This window comes from Rhinolophus hipposideros (genome assembly GCF_964194185.1).
Source record: "Rhinolophus hipposideros genome assembly, chromosome: 8".
Taxonomy (NCBI): domain Eukaryota; kingdom Metazoa; phylum Chordata; class Mammalia; order Chiroptera; family Rhinolophidae; genus Rhinolophus; species Rhinolophus hipposideros.
Genome location: NC_138054.1, coordinates 60,246,758 through 60,267,808, shown reverse-complemented (window position 1 = coordinate 60,267,808; position 21,051 = coordinate 60,246,758). Strand labels below are relative to the sequence as shown.

General features: G+C 41.2%; 1 protein-coding gene across 3 annotated transcripts in view; it reads right to left on the bottom strand.

Moving 5' to 3' along the window:
• AGBL4 (AGBL carboxypeptidase 4) overlaps positions 1-17,339 on the bottom strand; it is a 1,079,895-nt gene extending 1,062,556 nt beyond the window's left edge. For all 3 annotated transcript variants that reach the window (XM_081055075.1, XM_081055074.1, XM_081055076.1), the window contains exon 1: positions 17,203-17,339. In XM_081055075.1, coding sequence (XP_080911201.1) covers positions 17,203-17,236 — 34 coding nt within the window. In that variant the 5' untranslated portion in view covers positions 17,237-17,339. The remainder of the gene's footprint in view (positions 1-17,202) is intronic.
• Positions 17,340-21,051: the final 3,712 nt, after the last annotated feature.

Sequence of the window (21,051 nt, the reverse complement as noted above, 5' to 3'; positions counted from 1 at the left end):
AACCGAGCAACTACTAACAGAACTAAAGGGAGAAATCGACCAAAACACAATTATACTAGGAGACCTAAATACATCATTGACAGCTATGGATAAATCATCATAAAGAAAATAAATAAGGAAATAGCAGTCCTAAATGAAACATTAGACAAAATGGACATAATTGACATTTATAGACACTCCATCCTAAAACATCAGACCATATATTTTTTTCTAGTGCACATGGAATATTCTCAAGGATAGACCATATATTGGGACATACAACTAGCCTCAGCAAATTTAAGAAGATTGAAATCATACCAAGCATATTCTCTGATCACAAAACTTTGAAACTGGATATCAACTACAAAAAGAAACCAGGAAAAACCACAAATACTTGGAATTAAACAACATACTCTTAAAGAACGACCAGGTCAAAGAAGAAATTAGAGGAGAGATCAAATTATACATAGAAACAAATGACAATGAAAATACATCCTACCCAAATTTTGGGGATGCAGCGAAAGCAGTTTTAAGAGGGAAATTTATATCATTACAGGCCTATCTCAAGAAACAAGAAAAATCCCAAATAAATAACCTCACGTTACACCTTAAAGAACTAGAAAAAGAAGAACAAATAAAACCCAAGGTCAACAGGAGAAAGGAAATAACAAAAATCAGAGCAGAACTAAAGGAAATAGAGAACAAAAAGACGATAGAAACAATTAATGTGACAAAAATCTGGTTCTTTGAAAAGATTAACAAAATTGACAAACCCTTGGCTAGACTCACTAAGATAAAAAGAGAGAAGACACTAACAAACAAAATCAGAAACGAAAAAGGGTAAGTTATCACGGATGCCACAAAAATACAAAGGATCATCCAAGAATACTGTGAAGGACTATATGCCACCAAATTCAATAACCTAGAAGAAATGGACAAATTCTTAACAACATAAGCCTTCCTAGGCTAAACCATGAAGAAGTGGAAAATTTAAACAGACCAATCACCACGAACAAATTGAATCAGCCATCCAAAACCTTCCCAAAAGCAAAATCCGGGACCACATGGCTTCACTAGTGAATAACCAAACTTTCTTTTTTTTTTTTTTTTTTTTTTTCATAAATTTATTTATTTATTAGTTTCAGGTGTACAAAACAAGGTAATACTTAGACGTTCATCATCCATATCCCTCACACTGTGAACCCCCCTCCCCCCATCCACCATCCCTCCGACCCCACACCGAACCATCACATTATATATATAAAATTATAGTTGGCATTCATTAATGTCCAGCCTCTGGTGTCCAATGCCATGATCAGGTATCCACAGCATCCCTGAGGTGGTCTCCCAAACAGGACGCATGCCCATCGGATACCCAACAAAATCTCCACAACATTATAGAATACCTTCCCCAAATTAATTTTCAAAAACAAAACAAAAAAAAAAACAAAAAAAAACAAACAAAAAAAAACCCCGAGGCCATCTTGTGGTCACCAGCTGCCTCCAAATCCCTTCACCTTTCCCCTATCCCCAACCCCCTCCCACACACCCATCTAACTACTCTCGGTTTTTTCTCCGCGTCCCCAAAACTGTCTCTGATTAGTTCATTCGCATAGTCTTTTCTTTAGATTCCATATATAAGTGAGATCATATGGTACTTGTCTTTCTCTTTCTGACTTATTTCACTTAACATAATGTTCTCTAGATCCATCCATGTTGCTGCAAATGATAAGATTTCTTTCTTCTTTATGGCTGCGTAATACTCCATTGTATAAATGTACCACAGCTTCTTAATCCAGTCATCTACCGATGGGCATTTCGGTTGTTTCCATATCTTGGCTATTGTGTAAAGTGCTGCAATAAACATAGGAGTGCATACAGATTTTTGAATTGGAGTTTTGGATTTCTCCGGGTAGATGCCTAGGAGTGGAATTACTGGATCATAGGGTAGTTCCATTTTCAGATTCCTGAGATACCTCCATACTGTTTTCCATAGTGGCTGCACTAATCTGCAGTCCCACCAACAGTGCACTAGCGTTCCCTTTTCTCCACATCCGCGCCAGCATTTGTTGTTTGTTGACTTATTGATAATAGCCATTTTGACTGGAGTGAGGTGGTATCTCATTGTGGTTTTTATTTGCATTTCTCTGATGGTTAGTGAGGTTGAGCATTTCTTCATATGTCTTCTTGCCTTCTGTATGTCCTTTTTAGAGAAATGTCTCCCCAAGTCCTCTGCCCATTTTTTAATTGGGTTGTTTGTTTTTTTGGAGTTGAGTTGAGTAAGTTTTTTATAGATTTGTGATATTAATCCCTTATCAGATATATCATTGGCAAATATCTTTTCCCATACAGTAGGATCCCTTTTTGTTTTATTGATGGTTTCCTTTGCTGTGAAGAAACTTTTTAGTTTGATGTAATCCCACATGTTTATATTTTCTCTTACTTCGCTCGCGCGAGGGGATATATCAGTGAAAATCTTACTCCGGGTAATGTCCATGAAGTTTCTTCCTATATTTTCTTCTAGATATTTTATGGTTTCAGATCTTACATTTAAGTCTTTAAGCCATTTTGAATTTGTTTTTGTATATGGTGTAAGGAGGTGGTCCAGCTTCATTTTCTTGCATGTGTCTGTCCAGGTTTCCCAACACCACTTATTGAACAGACTGTCTTTACCCCATCGTACATTCTTGCTTCCATTGTCATAGATTAGATGGGCATATAGGCATGGATTTACGTCTGGACTCTCTATTCTGTTCCATTGGTCTATGTATCTATTTTTATGCCAGTACCATGTTGTTTTGATTACTGTAGCCTTATAGTATAGTTTGAAATCAGGTATCGTTATACCTCCCACTTTGTTCTTATTTCTCAAGATTGCTGAGGCTATCCGGGGTCTTTTATGGTCCCATATAAATTTTAGGATTATATGTTCTATTTCTGTGAAAAACGTCGTTGGTAGTTTGATAGGAATTGCGTTGAATATGTATATTGCCTTAGGCAGTATGGACATTTTAACTATATTAATTCTTCCTATCCATGAACATGGAATGTGTTTCCATCTATTTATGTCTTCTTTCATTTCTTTCTTCAGTGTTGTATAATTTTCTGAGTACAGATCCTTTACATCTTTGGTTAGATTTATTCCCAGATATTTTATAGTCTTTGGAGCAATTGTAAATGGAATTGTTTTTTTAATTTCTCCTTCTGCTATTTTATCATTGGTATATACAAATGCAACTGATTTCCGAATATTAATTTTATATCCTGCTACTTTACTAAATTCATCTATCAGTTCTAATAGTTTCTTGGTGGAGTCTTTAGGGTTCTCTATATATAGAATCATATCATCTGCATATAATGATAATTTTATTTCCTCCTTACCAATTTGGATGCCTTTTATTTCTTTCTCTTGTCTGATTGCTGTGGCTAGAACTTCCAGCACTATGTTGAATAGAAGTGGAGAAAGTGGGCAACCTTGTCTTGTTCCTGATCTTAGGGGGAATGGTTTTAGCTTTTCCCCATTGAGTATGATGTTAGCTGTGGGTTTGTCATATATGGCCTTTATTATGTTAAGATATGATCCCTCTATTCCCACTTTCTTAAGGGTTTTTATCATAAAAGGTTGCTGTATTTTATCAAATGCTTTTTCTGCATCTATTGATATGATCATGTGATTTTTATTTTTCATTTTGTTAATGTGGTGTATCACATTAATTGATTTGCGGATGTTGAACCACCCCTGCATACCAGGGATGAATCCCACTTGATCATGGTGTATGATCTTTTTAATGTATTGCTGAATTCTGTTTGCTAATAATTTGTTGAGAATTTTTGCATCTATGTTCATTAGAGATATCGGCCTGTAGTTTTCTTTCTTTGTGGTGTCTTTGTCTGCTTTTGGGATCAGGGTGATAGTGGCTTCGTAAAAAGTGTTTGGGAGTCTTCCTTCCTTCTGGATTTTTTGGAAGAGCTTGAGGAGAATAGGGGATAATTCTTTTTTGAACGTTTTGAAAAATTCACCTGTAAAGCCATCTGGTCCAGGGCTTTTGTTTGTTGGGAGATTATTGATTACTGATTCAATTTCCCTGGTGGTAATCAGACTGTTCAGGCTTTCTGTTTCTTCTTGAGTTAGCTTTGGAAGGTTGTGCGCCTCTAGAAAATTGTCCATTTCTTCAAGGTTGTCAAATTTGTTGGCATATAGTTGCTCATAGTAATTTCTTACAATTTTTTGTATTTCTGTGGTGTCTGTTGTCACTTCTCCTCTTTCATTTCTGATTTTATTAATTCGGGTTCTCTCTCTCCTTTTTTTAATGAGTCTGGCTAAAGGTTTGTCAATTTTGTTTATCTTCTCTAAGAACCAACTCTTGGATTCATTGATCTTTTGTATTGTTTTTCTGGTTTCTATTTCATTTATTTCTGCTCTGATCCTTATTATCTCCTTCCTTGTGCTCCCTTTGGGTTTATTTTGCTGTTCTTTTTCCAGATCCCTTAAGTGTGAAGATAAACTGTCAATTAGTGATGTTTCTTGTTTCTTTAGGTAGGCCTGCAGTGCTATGAACTTCCCTCTTAGGACTGCTTTCGCAGCATCCCATAGATTTTGGGTCGTCGTGTTCTCATTCTCATTTGTCTCAAGATATCTTTTGATTTCTTCTTTGATCTGCTGCTTGACCCATTCATTATTTAGCAACATGTTATTCAGCCTCCATGAATTGGTGTATCTTCCTGGTTTTTTTCCCCTGTAGTTCATTTCTAATTTCATAGCACTGTGGTCAGAGAAGACAATTGGTATGATTTCAATTTTCTTAAATTTATCGAGGCTTGTCTTGTGTCCTAACATATGATCTATTTTAGAAAATGTTCCATGAGCACTTGAGAAGAACGTGTATTCTGCAGCATTGGGGTGAAATGCTCTGAAAATATCAATTAAATCCAACTGCTCCAAAGTATCATTTAAGGCTGTTGTTTCCATATTGATTTTCTGTCTGGAGGACCTGTCCCTTGTTGTCAGAGGTGTGTTGAAGTCCCCTACTATGATAGTGTTGCTGTTGATCTCTGTCTTTATGTCCATCAGTACCTGTTTTATATATTTAGGTGCTCCTATGTTAGGTGCATAGATGTTTACTAGGGTTATGTCCTCTTGTCGGATTGATCCCTTTATTATTATATAGTGCCCATCTTTGTCTTTTAATATTTTTTTCATTTTAAAGTCTATTTTGTCAGATATAAGTATTGCAACTCCAGCTTTTTTTTTGCTTCCATTTGCATGAAATATGTTACTCCAACCCTTCACTTTCAGCCTGTGTGTGTCTTTTGATCTGAAATGAGTCTCTTGTATACAGCATATACAAGGGTCTTGTTTCCTTATCCACTCAGCCACCCTATGTCTCTTGATTGGAGCGTTTAATCCATTTACATTTAAAGTGATTATTGATAGGTACATAGTTATTGCCATTTTTAGATTTGTAGTAAATTGTTTTCATCTTTCTTCTATTTACAGAAGTCCTTTTAGTATTTCTTGCAATGCTGGCTTGGTTGTCATAAATTCTTTCAGTTTGTTCTTTTCTGGGAAGCTCTTTATCTCTCCATCAACTTTAAATGATAGCCTTGCTGGATAAAGCAATCTAGGTTGTAGGCCTTTGTGTTCCATCACTTTGAGTATCTCCTGCCACTCCCTCCTTGCCTTCAATGTTTCTGTAGAAAAGTCATTTGATAGTCTTATGGGAGTTCCCTTGTATGTAACCTTCTGCCTTTCTCTTGCTGCTTTCAAGATTCTCTCTTTGTCTTTAAGCTTTGCCATTTTAACTATAATGTGTCTTGGTGTGGGCCTGTTTGGGTTTATCCTGGTTGGAACTCTCTGCACTTCCTGGGCTTGTATGTTGGTTTCCTTCATCAGGTTAGGGAAGTTTTTGGACATTATTACCTCAAATATGTTCTCAATTCCTTGCTTCTTCTCTTCGCCTTCTGGTATTCCTATGATGCGCATGTTGTTGCGCTTGATGTTATCCCAGAGGTCTCTTAACCCATCTTCATTGTTTTTTATTCTTTTTTCTTTCTGTTGTTCAGTTTGAGTGATCTCTGCTAACTTGTCTTCTAAGTCGCTGATTCGATCCTCTGCTTCATCTAACCTGCTGGTCATTCCTTCAAGTGAGTTCTTAATTTCGGTAATTGTGTTTTTTAGTTCTAGCTGGTTGTTCGTTAAGATTTCTACATCCTTTTTTAGCTCTAACTGGTTGTTCTTTATGATTTCTATGTCCTTCTTTATGTCTTCTCTAAGCTCCTTAAACATTCTTATCACCAGTGTTCTGAACTCTGTCTCTGACATGTTGGTTACCTCTGCTTCATTTGGTTCCAGTTGTGGAGGTTTCTTCTGTTCTTTTATTTGGGACATGTTTCTTTGTCTCCCCATTCCGACTGACTCTCTGTGTTTGCTTTGATGTATTAGGAAGATCCCCTAGAGCTCTTAGTTCTTGCTGGGTTATCTTATGTAGTATGTGTCTTTTATATTTGACTTGGACTACTTCGTTCTTCTCTGCATGTGCTCCACAGGTGGCTCGTGTGTTTAGTATATCGTCCTGTTCAAGAAGAACTTTGATTGCTTTTTGCTTGTGAGTAGGTGGGCTTAACTCCTAGGCCGTCTAGTTGTGAAACTTGGCTCTGCTCACCACAGGGTGTTCTGCTGGGTGAGGGTTGGCCACTTAAATGAGGTTTGGCCTCTATGGGCTCTTGTGCCTTCAGAGAATTCCCTCTGGGTGTGTGACTTGTAGGTCAAACTCGGTAGTACTCTGGTTTGGTCCAGAGTTGGCTTCTGGAAAATGTTGAATCTTGTGCCTCTTAAGCTGGGCCCTGGTAGGGCAGTTTCAGCACAAATCAAGTTACCAAGTACAACAACAACAACAACAACAAAGAAAACAAATCAAGTACATTCACATGTAAAATACAACCAACAATCCCCCCTCAACATAGGCAAAGATATCAAAGCAATAATGACAGAACAAAGCAAATCACTACAAGCAGAAAAAAAAAAATAAATAAATAAAAATAAAAAAGTACCAAGCAAAGCAAAACAGAAAGCAGAACCAGTCTTGGCTTAAGCCCACCAGGTAATCTCCAGGTTGTCCTCTGCTGTGCCAAAGAGTTCCCTGCCTATTGCGCAGGCAGCGCTGGTCACCTGGTGACCAGAGTGAATTTGGGAGTGTAGATTTAAATGCGAGGGGCTGAGGGGTCTGGATGACAGTTTTCAGAGAGACCATGCAGTTTCTGTCCTTTCCTGCACAAACGCACGCTGAGAGTAGCTCCACCAGCCCTGTGGTCAGTATTCCTGAGTCTTAGGGCCCTCCTTCCATGGGTGACTTGTAGGTCAAACCCGGTAGTACTCTGGTTTGGTCCAGAGTTGGCTTCTGGATATGTTGAATCTTGTGCCTCTTAATCTGGGCCCTGGTAGGGCAGTTTCAGCACAAATAAAGTTACCAAGTACAACAACAACAACAACAACAAGGAAAACAAATCAAGTACATTCACATGTAAAATACAACCGACAATCCCCACTCAACATAGGCAAAGATATCAAAGAAATAAAGACAGAACAAAGCAAATCACAACAAGCAAAGAAAAGAAAAAAAAAGAAGAGAAAGAAAGAAAAAAAAGAAAAAGAAAAGAAAGGAAAAAAGAGAAAAACAAAGCAAAACAACACAAAACAAAACAAAAACAAAAGCAAAAAAACAAAAAAGCAAAACAAAACAAACAAACAAACAAACAAAAAAAATCACCAAGCAAAGCAAAACAGAAAGCAGCACCAGTCTTGGCTTAAGCCCACCAGGTAATCTCCAGGTTGTCCTCCGCTGTGCCAAAGAGTTCCCTGCCTAGTGCACAGGCAGCGCTAGTCACCTGGTGCCCAGAGTGAATTTGGGAGTGTAGATTTAAATGCGAGGGGCTGAGGGATCTGGATCAGTTTTCAGAGAGACCATGCAGTTTCTGTTCTTTCCTACACAAATGCACACTGAGAGTAGCTCCACCAGCCCTGTGCCCAGTACTCCTGAGTCTTAGGGCCCTCTTTCCGTGGGTGACTTGTAGGTCAAACCCGGTAGTACTCTGGTTTGGTCCAGAGTTGGCTTCTGGATATGTTGAATCTTGTGCCTCTTAAGCTGGGCCCTGGTAGGGCAGTTTCAGCACAAATAAAGTTAGGAAGTACAACAACAACAACAACAACAAAGAAAACAAATCAAGTACATTCACAAATAAAATACAACCGACAATCCCCACTCAACATAGGCAAAGATATCAAAGAAATAAAGACAGAACAAAGCAAATCACAACAAGCAGAAAAAAGAAAAAAAAGAAGAGAAAGAAAGAAAAAAAAATAAAATAAAATAAAATAAAAAAATAAAAAATAAGAAATAAAAAATAAAAAAAATAAAAAATAAAAACCACCAAGCAAAGCAAAACAGAAAGCAGCACCAGTCTTGGCTTAAGCCCACCAGGTGATCTCCAGGTTGTCCTCCGCTGTGCCAAAGAGTTCCCTGCCTAGTGCGCAGGCATCGCTAGTCACCTGGTGCCCAGAGTGAATTTGGGAGTGTAGATTTAAATGCGAGGGGCTGAGGGGTCTGGATGACAGTTTTCAGAGAGACCATGCAGTTTCTGTCCTTTCCTGCACAAATGCACGCTGAGAGTAGCTCCAACAGCCCTGTGTCCAGTACTCCTGAGTCTTAGGGCCCTCCTTCCAAGGATGAGTGGGAGGGGGCGGGCGGGAGATCTCTAAGCTGCTGAAAGCCTGGAGCTGCGACTGCCGCTTACTGCTGAACTCAGGGATTGCTTCCGCGGTTGCCCTTGCCCCGCCGCAGGCCAGCCAGAAAGGGTGGGGCCTGGGGATGGAGGGGTCTCCTCCCTCCCAAGCCAGCCACTCACACTCCTCCCGCAGGCCTGAAAAGGTGGTGGCTGGGGGTGTGGGAGTCTCCTCTCTCCTCGTCCAGCGAAAATCCCCTCCTCCCAGCCTCTTCCGAAGGTCAGAGCCGGCTGCCAATCTTCCCAGCACCTGAGAGCAGACGCCCCTCTGTAATCTGACACTGTTTCTCAGTTAGGGGTAGTTTAAGTCTCTGGAAGGGCGGGGGGAGGATTCGAAAAGCGCGGTGAGGGGCCCAGGTGTGGCGCCTCAGTTCCTCGTCTGCCCTAGGGCCCACGAGCTGCCCGCCCCAGCGGGAGCGATCAGCCACGGGACACAGGGAAAGAGCCCACCTCCTGGACCCCACGCTCTCCGCTGGACCCTGGGCTCCCGTGGGACTCCAGAGCCCCGGGTGCTCCCTTCCCCCGCCTCCGTGGGCACGCTCCTCCCCCGCTCGCTCCACTAGTGCACCTCAAAGCAAACCTTCCACGAGCCTCCGTTCCGACCTGGGAGCCGCGCAGCGCAGCCGATGCTGTACAGCCTGTGCTCCGCTGCGGGGGGGTTAGTGTTTTCACTTTGCGCCCCTCTCTCCTCCCCCGCTTGCCTAACTAGCGCACTCCAAAGCAAACCTTCCACGAGTCTGCGCTCCGTCGTCCTGGCGCCGCGGCGGCCGCCGCCGCCGGCCTCGGCTCCGCGGGGGTGGGGGTGGGGGGGCGCGCGCTTCCACTTCGCTGTCCTGCCTCCTCCCCTGCTTACAATCCGCGCACACCTTCAGGTAAATTCCTCCACGAGTCTCCCCGCTGTTCTGCGTGTTCTATATCTCCCTGTGTCTTTAGAGCTGAGGTTTACCGCCGCAGCCGCCGCCGCCGGCGGCCTGATTCCACCGCGAGACCGCGCGTTTCCTCTCCGCTCCCTTCTTTCTTCCCCTGCTCGCCCAATTTGCGCACCTTCAAGTAATCCTTACACGAGTCTCTTAGGAGTCTCTTAGCTGTTCTGCGTGATGAGCGAAGAGTTGTTTGATGGGTTATATGTCCTGTTTGTAATAAAATCCGGAGGAGAACTCAGAAAATGTGCCCGGCTGCCGCCATTCCTATGACGTCACTCTCTGAATTACCAAACTTTCAAAGAGCACCTAATACCAATCCTGCTCAAAATCTTCCAAAAAATTGAAGAAGAGACTGTACTCCCTAACTCATTTTATGTAGCCAACATTACCCTGATACCAAAACCTGGTAAAGACAAAACAAAAAAAGAAAACTACTGACCAATATCTCTGATGAATACAGATGCAAAAATCATAAACAAAATTCTTGCAAATCGAATAAAACAATGCATTAAAAAGATTATTCGGCCGGCCGGGTGGCGCAGGTGGTTAGAGCTCTATGCTCCTAACTCCGAAGACTGCCGGTTCGATTCCCACATGGGCCAGTGGGCTCTCAAAAAAAAACACCAAAAAAAAAAAAAAAAAAAAAAGGTTGTTTTAAAAAAGATTATTCATCACGACCAAGTGGGGTTCATCTCGGGGTCACAAGGATGGTTCAACATCCGCAAATCCATCAATGTGATACATCACATACACAAAATAAAGGACAAAAATCATATGATTGTATCAATTGATGCAGAAAAAGCATTTGACAAGATACAACATCCACTTATGATTAAAACACTTAATAAACTAGGAATAGAAGGAAAATACCTTAACATAATAAAGGTTATATATGACAAACCCTCAGCTAATTTCATAATTAACGGGGAAAAACTGAAGCCCTTTGCTCTACATTCAGGAACACGACAGGGCTGTCCCCTATCACCACTGCTTTTCAACATAGTGTTGGAAGTCCTCTCCAGAGCAATCAGGCAAGAGAAAGAAATAAAAGGCATCCAATTTGGGAATGAAGAAGTTAAACTGTCACTCTTTGCAGATGACATAATGCTATATATAGAAAACCCTAAAGACTCCACCAAAAAGCTATTAGAAACAATCAACGAATACAGTAAAGTTGCCGGCTACAAAATCAATGTACAAAAGTCCATTGCATTCCTATATACTAACAATGAAATCTCAGAAAAAGAAATACAAAAAACAATTTATTTTGTGATTACAGCAAAAAAAATAAAATACCTCGGAATAAACTTAACTAAGGATGTGAGAGACCTATGTGCTGAAAACTATAAAACATTTTTTAAAGAAATTGAAGAAGACACAAAGAAATGGAAAGACATTCCGTGCTAGTGAATTGGAAGAATCAACATAGTTAAAATGGCCATATTACCCAAAGCAATATACGACTTAATGCAATCCCGATCAAAATCCCAATAAAATTTTTTAAAGAAATAGAACAAAAAATCATCAGATTTGTTTCGAACAACTAAAGACCCCGAATAGCCAAAGCAATCTTAAGAAAAAAAGAACAATAATGGAGGTATCACACTCCCTGACTTTAGCTTGTACTACAGGGCTACAATAATCAAAACAGCATGGTATTGGCAGAAAAACAGACACATAGACCAATGGAATAGAATTGAGAACCCAGAAATAATACCACATAAATATGGACAGATAATTTTTAACAAAGAAGCAAAAAACATACAATGGAGAAAAGATAGCCTCTTCAATAAATGGTGCTGGAAAATTGGAAAGCCACGTGCAAAACAATGAAACTGGACTGCTATCTGTCACCATGTACCAAAATTAATTCAAAATGTATCAAAGACTTAAGCATAAGACCTGACACAATAAACTGCATTGAAGAAAACATAGGTACTACACTTATGGACCTTGGGTTCAAAGAGCATTTTATGAATTTGACTCCAAAGGCAAGGGAAGTAAAAGCTAAAATAAATGAATGGGAGTATATGAAACTTAAAAGCTTCTGCACAGCAAAAGAAACCGTTGACAAAATAAATAGGCAACCGACTGAATGGGAGAAGATTTTTTGCAAACAGGGCCTCCGATAAGGGGCTAATATCCAAAATATATAAGGAACTCATGCAACTCAACAACAAAAAAAACAAAGAACCCAATTGAAAAATGAGCAGAGGACCTGAAGAGACATTTCTCCAAAGAGGACATACAAATGGCAAATAGACATATGAAAAAATGCTCAACATCACTAATCATCAGAGAAATGCAAATAAAAACCACAATGAGATATCACCTCACCCCAGTCAGAATGGCTATCATCAACAAGACAAATAGTAACAAGTGTTGGAGAGGCTGTGGAGAAAAAGGAACCCTCAGACACTGTTGGTGGAATGCAGACTGGTGCAGCCGCTATGGAAGGCAGTGTGGAGGTTCCTCAAAAAATTACAACTAGAATTACCATATGATTCAGCAACCCCTCTCCTGGGTATCTACCCCAAAAATCTGAAAACATTTATACATAAAGACAAGTGTGCTCCAATGTTCATTGCAGCTTTATTTATGATGATCAAGACATGGAAACAACCAAATGTCCTTCGATAGATAAATGGATAACGAAATTGTGGTACATATACACAATGGAATACTATTCAGCAGTAAGAAAAGATGAAATGGGACAATTTGTGACAACATGGATGGATCTTGAGATATAATGCTAAGCGAAATAAGTCAGACAGAAAAAGCAGGGAACCATATGATTTCACTGATATGTGGTATATGAACCAAAAAACAACAAAATAACAAGACAAACAAATGAGAAACAAAAACTCATAGACACAGACAATAGTTTAGTGGTTAACAGAGGGTAAGGAGGGAGGGGGTGGTAGTTGAGGGTAAAGGGGATCAAACATATGGTGATGGAAGGAGAACTGACTCTGGTGGTGAACACAAAATGTGATTTATAGATGATGTAACACAGAATTGTACACCTGAAATCTATGTAACTTTACTAACAATTGTCACCCCAATAAACTTTAATTTAAAAAAAAGATGATTTTACTAATAAGCCTTTAGAAAAAGGCACACAAACACCAACAGACAAAAACACACAAGCATATGGAGCGTATACCAACTAAGCTATCATTTCTTTAGGGGTGTCACATTGTGCACTTTCCATAACTTATCTCTAATTCTCACCAGAAAAATTGGAAAGCCACAAAGATTGGAAAGTTACTATACCTAATTCACAAATAAGGAAACTAAAGCCAAAAAGGCTTAGTTAGCTATTTTGCCCAACTACTAACTAAAGACAGAAAACATTATTCTCATTACTAAGGCTTTATAAAATTTCAAGATTCTGCCTACAGATGATTTCAAATAACATAACTTTGATTTTTTTAAGGGCTCATTTATTTCACAAAGGAAGTTACCTGTATCAAGGTATAGGCCATTTTAACAGACTGCATCATTCTAAATTTTCTGGGCTATATGGGCCTCCACAAAAGTAACAAACTTGGCAGTATAAGAAAACAAATTATTTTACCAGGTAATTCAACAAAAGCTTTTTTATGATAGTTGGAAAGGAGGGAGGGGAATCAGAGAAACTGAAGAAGGTGCCATCTAGCCTGAGGCTAAGACTCTTACATTTACTTAACTATAAGGTTTCTTTCCTATTATTAGTAGTCAAATTGTTGGAAAGGAAGAAAAATTCTGACATTCACATCCTGATTTTAAAACACAATATTTAAAAGGAACTTCCTTTTGCCAACCTCACCTTTCTTAGAGTTATCTGCATGCTTGGGGAAAAAAAAGAAGTGTCACAAATGTCCCTTTACTCCTTCAAGAAATTCCTCACAATCTACATCATATAAGACATGTCCAATGAACATAGTTCAGATAACAATTCTACATGCTCCAAAACTTGGTGTCGACTTTTCTTCTGATAGCAAATTAATCATATCAATGAAGAAAATTTTTTTAAAAGAATGTCTATTAACTACTGTATGTTTAAAACTTGCTTTTATATGTAAAGTATATGTAATACATATATTTTATATTCAAGCTTCAGGGAAACTAAAGAAATATCATTTATTGGGCTCTTCATATATATTATCTCTAGTATTCACAACTATCCTGTAAATATTATCCTCATTTTACAGATGAAGAAACTGAAGATCAGAATACTTGAATCCAACATCCACTTCTAGTAAGTCACACAAACAAAATTTAAACAAGGATCTAAGCCCCAGTTCTTTCCACTTCACCATTGTTAATGTATGCTTAGATTAGAATAGTATTTCCTATAGAGCACGAATTTTCATCGGGGGTATTATTTCTTCCGTATGTAATATGTTGCAATACAAACAGAAAGCCAAATAATAAATCTAGATAATGCTAAAATAGCCAAAACATTACAATCTTACACTAATGTACAGATCTTGAGCAAGCTGCTTAAATTCTGTTCCAAAATTTCTTCACATATTAACTAGACACAATACCTTAGAGAGTAGTTAGAATGCTGAAGTAAATTAAGATATATAAAGCACTTAGTACAATGTGTGGCACATAATAAACACCCCATAAATGTTAGCTATTGCTGTTAAGATGAGAAATTACTAGGTGGACATATTTTGTACCAGATGACTGCAGACAGCAATAGCTGGACACCTAATCCAAAGGCAGTTAATCCTACACTGGCTTGTGATCCATGACATAATCCGTTGGGAAAAGTTGATGTGTGTCAATCAGACTCTCTCTTGGGAATCTGAATTAAGAGACAAAGATTGAGCCAGTTAATAGTGATTCAGAAGTTAAATGATTTGGCTCCTACCTTGATCAATTTTCTCTCAAGGTTACCAACGATGCTAAATGTATTCCTAAATCTAGTTTTTCAGTCATCTTTTTACATCACTTGGTAGCATTCAATCTGTTGAGAGTTCCATTTATCTTGAAGCATTCTCTTGATAGTCCTCTTGTCTCTCTGGTTGTAATTTCTCAGTCTCTTTGGAAGGCACTGAAATATTGCAGCTACTCAGCATTTCATCCCAGGCTTCTTCTCCCCACACTCTACTCTCCCTCTAGGCACCCCACACTTATGACTTCAGTAATTATCTGTATGCCAGCTCAGCCTTTTCTTGCAAATTCAACTGCCTTGTCAATTTCTCCACTTATTTGGATATCTCAAAGACACCTCAGACTCCTTATGTGCAAAACCAAACTCATGCTCTTCCCTCTTAAACATAGCCAAGATCCCTTCCAATGCTCCCTATCTCCATAATGGTACCACCAAGTATCCAGTTACAAAAATTAGAAAACTAGAAGCATGCCTTGGTACTTCTTTCTCCCTCATTCCCATCTTTAACTGAATCCTATTAATTTCATCTCTTAAATATTTCTCAATTCTCTCCATCTCCACTGCTACCTTCTAACAAGTCTCTATATCCACTTTTGTATCTTCTGTACTCTCACACTGTAGCCAGAGTTATTTTTTTTTCTAATCATGTCATGCTCCGACTTAAAAGCCCTCAATGGCTTCCTATTATTCTTAGGATTTTTTGACCAAAATGTTTATCATAGCCTATAATGCCCTGCGAGATCTGCTTCAGCTTACCTCTTTTCTCCTCCTTTTGCCCTACATGCAGACACATTATTCTCATTTTAGTTCCTTAAACACAGCACATCATATTTCCTACTACCTTGGGGTCTTTGCACATGATTTCCTTCTGCCTAAATCACTCTTTGCTCTTTTCTTCATTTATATGATCCTATTATAGCTAGTTAAAACACCGCTTCCTCAGAGAAAGCTTCTTGAACCTCTATACAATATCAGGTCATTCAGTTATTCATTTAACCAATATTTATTAATAACCTACTCTATACCAGGTGCAGTTTTAGACATGTGGGATTGGTAAATACAAAAAAGACCCTTGCCTTCATGGATATTACATTCTAGTGCAAGGAGATAGGCAATAAGCAATAAAAATAATAAGCAGATGTAATAATTTATTTGAAGTCAGTAAGTCTATGGGGGAAAAAAAGACTAAGGTAAGAGAATCACAAGCAAAGAGTTTCCAGTGCTTAACTTGGTTCCTGGCATATAGTTGGCACTCAATAAATATTTGTGGAGTGGATGAACAAACAAAGGAATAAGCATGTTCCAGGTATGAGAGAGCTTAAACTATGAAATGAGTAGAGGAAATACTTGTTGGAAGAAACAGATGCCATGAAAGAAAGAGAAACCATGCAGGTCTTGAGAATGGTCTCTTGAACCATTCTTGGTGGCTTCATACGGTTTCCAGTTCCAGTCACTGCATGGTCTTACCATAACCATCACCTCCCTCCCCCAACCACCAAGGACTGGATAATTCAAGTGGGTCACTCTTGTAACCAAAACACCTACTAAGGACATATAGACAAAATTATGTATACCACTTCCATCACCAACGCCACACACACCCCCAAAGCCACTGCTTTCTACATACACGCAGATGTCACTTGTATTGAGGCTCCAGTTCTTCGCTCCCCAGAAGTTTAGGGACAAACTCCCTCCCACATACACAGGACTGCAAAAAACGTTGCTCTCACTTTGCGAAGTATATAAATGTCTCATAACTATGTTGTTTTGCACACCCGAAACTAAAAAAAAAGAAGCAACTTTGCTCTCTTCTATCTCTCCACGCCTCGCCATACCCACAAGAGGGTCCCCTCAGGAACAGGACCCTGGGTCTCCCTTCCTGTCCTTCTCCTTACACCTTAGAGGCTACCTTCCCCTCACAGATATGTGCATACACACCTCTTCATGATTCCGAATGACCTTCAAGATCGCTGATGCCACAGGCACTCCCACGAGGCGCCGGCCTCCCCGCAGGGCTTAGAAGGACTGGGGCTCTGAGTGTCCCCTTAGGCGTCCTGTCCTGTTACGGACCATTTACCAATGAGGATCTGTGTACTTTCTCTATGACCAGAGGTGACACTAGGGCACTATACTTCCTCAAAACACAAATACGTGGTGTATATCCCCCTACCATGGCACTGCCTGATATTAAAGTAACACACCTGCCTCCTCAGAATCCGAGCCCCTCTGCCCCAAACTATGCCTTTTTAGGGAGTCCCCCCTCATTCCCACAGGATTGTGTACACCCTCTCCATCACACTGCCCGCCCTGAAGATGGGCCCCATCACAGGTGCCCTCAGGATTGAAGTCCTGTGTCTTCCCTGGAGTCCCAGCCCTTTCAGGGCCCATGTCCATTCAGGAGAGTGCGCACTCCCCCATACACCCCTGGGCGCCCGGGACTCCGAGGTCCCCGACCGCCACTCAGAGGGGTACGCACCTCCCTTGACCCCTGACCCCGAGGTCACAGCCCCACCGCGCAAACTCCCAGGGACGACTCCTCAGGAGCAGGGCCATGCTCAGGTCCCCTGTCCCCTCCGGCCCAGGACAGCCGTGCAGCCTCCGCGCTTCCCCTGGTCGACCGCCCCCACAGACCTGCCTCAGGCGCCGTTTGGATCCGCTCCGCCATTTTTTGTTATCCCTCCGCCTCTGAGCCCACGCGAAAATCGCTGGGCAGTGGGGAACGCCTGATGGGATCAGCCGGCTGACAGAGCTCCCTCAGGAAGACGCGGCGCGACGGTTGCCGGGGCAACTGGCAGCCGGCGCGCAGGCTCCGGGCGCGTGGCCCGGGGGCCGAAGGGAGGGATAGGAGGAGCGTGCGTCCGAGGCCCCGCCCCCTCAGCGCGGCACCCTCCGGGCCCTGGCGCCTGCGGGGCGGGAACCCCTGGCGCGGCTCCCCGGCTACCTAGCCAGTGCGTCCTGGCGACTGAGCATGCTCAGCTGCCTCCGAGGCGCCAGGACCAGGTCTGCTGGGATGGCCTTCTTCTGCCACCTACGAGGGTCCTCGTGCTGACCATAGAACTGGAGGGGCTGACTTTTCTGTGGTTGGTATTCAACTTTGAGAGCTTGGGACAGGTGTCTTGATTTCCCAGCACTTCTTCCCACGGTGTGCCTGGCCTGGTGCAAGCGCCGGTTGTCTTCACCTGAAATGCCCTGAAAGTCAGTAATTCTGTGCCCACCCCACCCCAAACACGCAGAGGCCCAACGGGTCGGACTCCTCGCTCCGCTACAACCGCACTAACCCCCAACTTGAGAAATGGCTTCTCTTTGGCAGGTGTATTTCTCCGTATACCTAGGATGCCCTTTCCCACCTCTCCGGGACAAATTCACTAATTTCTAAGTCCAAGCTAGGTTACCCTTTCCTGAGCGGCTCCATCCTCCCACAGTCCCCTGTGCGTCCCTGTCCCGACACTTACTACTTAGTGCATGATTTACTTTTTTCCTCTATTGACCATGAGCTCCCCTGATGCCTGGGGTCTGTCTCTTCATCTTCGTATACTCCATAATACAGCATAGTGCTGTTACAGAGTAAATGCTCAGTAAATGTTTGTGGAATGAAAAATGATTCCTAAATTCACTACTGCACATTCCTATCCGTTTTACTGAGCCCTTAATTTTTTAACAAGTATCTTGCAACGTAGCCCCTACTCCTGAAAGGGCTCACAGAAAAAGGAAACGAGATAATGGCTTTGAAAGAGGTATTCCAAGTGCTACAGGATCGTAGAGATGAAACTCTAAATGGGGGGGGGGGGGCGTAATCAGCTGTGTGCCAGGCAGAGAGAGAACCATGAGCCAAGGCATAGAGTGTGTGGATCAGTGGTAAAACTACAAAAAATCCAGTATGACTAGAGCACAAGCCACATAGGGAAAAGTGTTGTCTCCAAACTTTGTCTCCAAAGAAGTTTTTGTATAGTTAAGTAGTGTCTTCATTTTGGTTCCCCAGAAGCAGAGCCTGAGGCAGGGACTTGGGTGCTGCTGGTAATTTCTTTGGGAGACAAGTCCATAAATCAGAAGTGAAATGGAGAGAGTCAAAGAAGGAAGGGGGGGGGAAAGGCCAAGAAAAATGTGTGTTATTGAGCTGATTGCTTTGGTTGACTACTGGGCCTAATCTCTCTGGAGACCCTCTGAAGAAACATATAGAATGTGCCTCTAAAGCATTGTCCCACTAAAGAACAAGGAAGCTGGGTCGTTTACCTCTTAATTTCCATCCCTGCTGGCTGAAGATTACCTTCCATTCCCCAGTTTAAAAGCTTTCACATATCCTGGTTATGCTTGCCCAGGGCTAAGCAGCCTTCTAGAATTTGAGAGAAAGCCTTGAGACAGAAAAGTAGAGGGACCAGAAAGCTTTTGGGGTTGGTTGCTGGCAATGTGAATGAAATTGTTCATTCACCTGCACTAAAATTTTCTATAGAAAGTTACGTGAAAATGACCATCAAAAATATCCCTCACATTAAAGCAGTTTAAAATTCACAAGCCATGTCAACACAACCATCAAGATAAAAAAAATACAAGCTTTGATAAATCAATCCTAATACATAGTTATGAGGGCTGTAGGAATTTCAGTGTGGAAGAGGTCACTGAGGGCCCCCCTTGAGGAGAACAAAGGAGGTTCATTAAATACAGGAAGATGGACAAAAGGAGTATGAAGATTCAGGTTCTACCCAAATTCTGACCTTATAGCTTTATAATCTTGGGCAAATCATTTATAGTCATTGAGCCTCTGTTTCCTTTTCCAACAAATGGAGACCAAGGCCTTGCCTAACCACAAAGAGTGCTCTAAGTTACAAATGGGGTGATAGACTAAAATGCATTTGACAAGTATAAATCCAGTAAATACAGAACCCAACACATTTTAGAATAATTCACTTAAACATTCCTTGATTTCTCTTCTGAGGCAGTCTCTGAGCAGATGCTGGAGATAAAGAGGTGAATATAACACTGTCTGTGGATTTTAAGCTCACAGTCCATAAGGGAAAAGAGATTTAATCGGTAATTAAAACCCAGCATGATCAGTGTTCTGATAGGAGAAAGCATACGAGGTTGTGGGAGCCCAGTAGAAGAGTACACAACCCAGCATGAGGTAGAGGGGATAGGTAAAGGGATGTTCAGGGAAGCTTCCTGGAGGAGTGAGCGTCTGACCTTCAAGGGCAAGTAGGAGTAAGCTGGGCAAAGAAAATAGGGAGAAAGAATGGTTGAAGCAACAGGATAAGCATGGGCAAAGCAAATGGTAGTGTCTCTAAGGTGAAGAGCAAGGCAAGAGTGGCTGCATCAATAGGTAAGGGCAGATTCTAGAGAACTGATATATGGGAGGCTTGATCCTGTAAGTGACAGAAACCCATTGGCAGGTTTTTAAGGTCGGTGACCTGGTCAGCTAGTCTAATTACTACGTAGAGAGTAGATTAGAGCCAGGAAAATTGGGAGGCAGTGTAATAAATAATCTATACAAGTGTATGTAGCACACAGAAGGTTCTCATCAAATGATTATTTGAAAAGTCAACTAACATGTTTGTTTAAACTGCACTGTTCAATTTATTTTAAATAGAATTTTAAAATCAGTTATTAAGTCAGACTAGCCACATGGCAAATGCTTAATAGCCATATGCAGCTAGCGGCTATTATAATGGACAGCATATAAAGAGAGAGCACTTTCACCACTGAAAAAGGTTCTGTTGGACGTGTTGATAGACAAATGACAACTGGGCAGAGGAGATAGAATGCCTGGGAAAATCCGAGCTGACAGGATTCGGTTTAGTTCTGTGTGTCAGCTCCTCTTAGGGAGTAGTGCAGGAGGGAGAGTAGACTTCTTCACTCCTGCTGGAGTCTTCAGGGACTGCCATTTTGTTGAAAGTCCTCAGAGACTTTCCTATGCTGTGAAATAGCACAGCATGGGAAGTAGGGTAGGAATGACCCCCACCTGGGCTCTGGAAGTTGGTTTTCCCATGCTACCATCAGTGTCCCTGGAAGGTCTGCCTTCCCCAAGGATCTCCAAGGGTTTCTGTCTCCATAGATAGCCGCTCACCTATCACAGAGCCAAGGTGCCTTTCTACTGACAAAATATTCTCTGTAGGATTTACCCACTCCCTCTGTACACATCTATTAAAGTGACACTTTTTACGTGCCTGGAACTGTGTTAGATGCATATGGAATGAGAGAAATATTCAAGTTATAATCACATTTCCCACATGCATGAACTCATTAATTCTCAAAGCAACATTGTAAAATTGGTATTAATGGTATCCTGTACAAAAGATGAATTCAGACAGTTTAAGTAACTTCTACAAAATCCCACAGTCAGAGAGTAGCAGACTCAAGGAAGACTGGAATGATGGTAAGGAATTCACCTGTTATCTCATGTCATTCACAGCAAAAACCCCATGCCTTTGATGTTTGCAAACTAATTCAGAAGAAAAACTTAACACACACAAATCCCATTTACGATTAGGT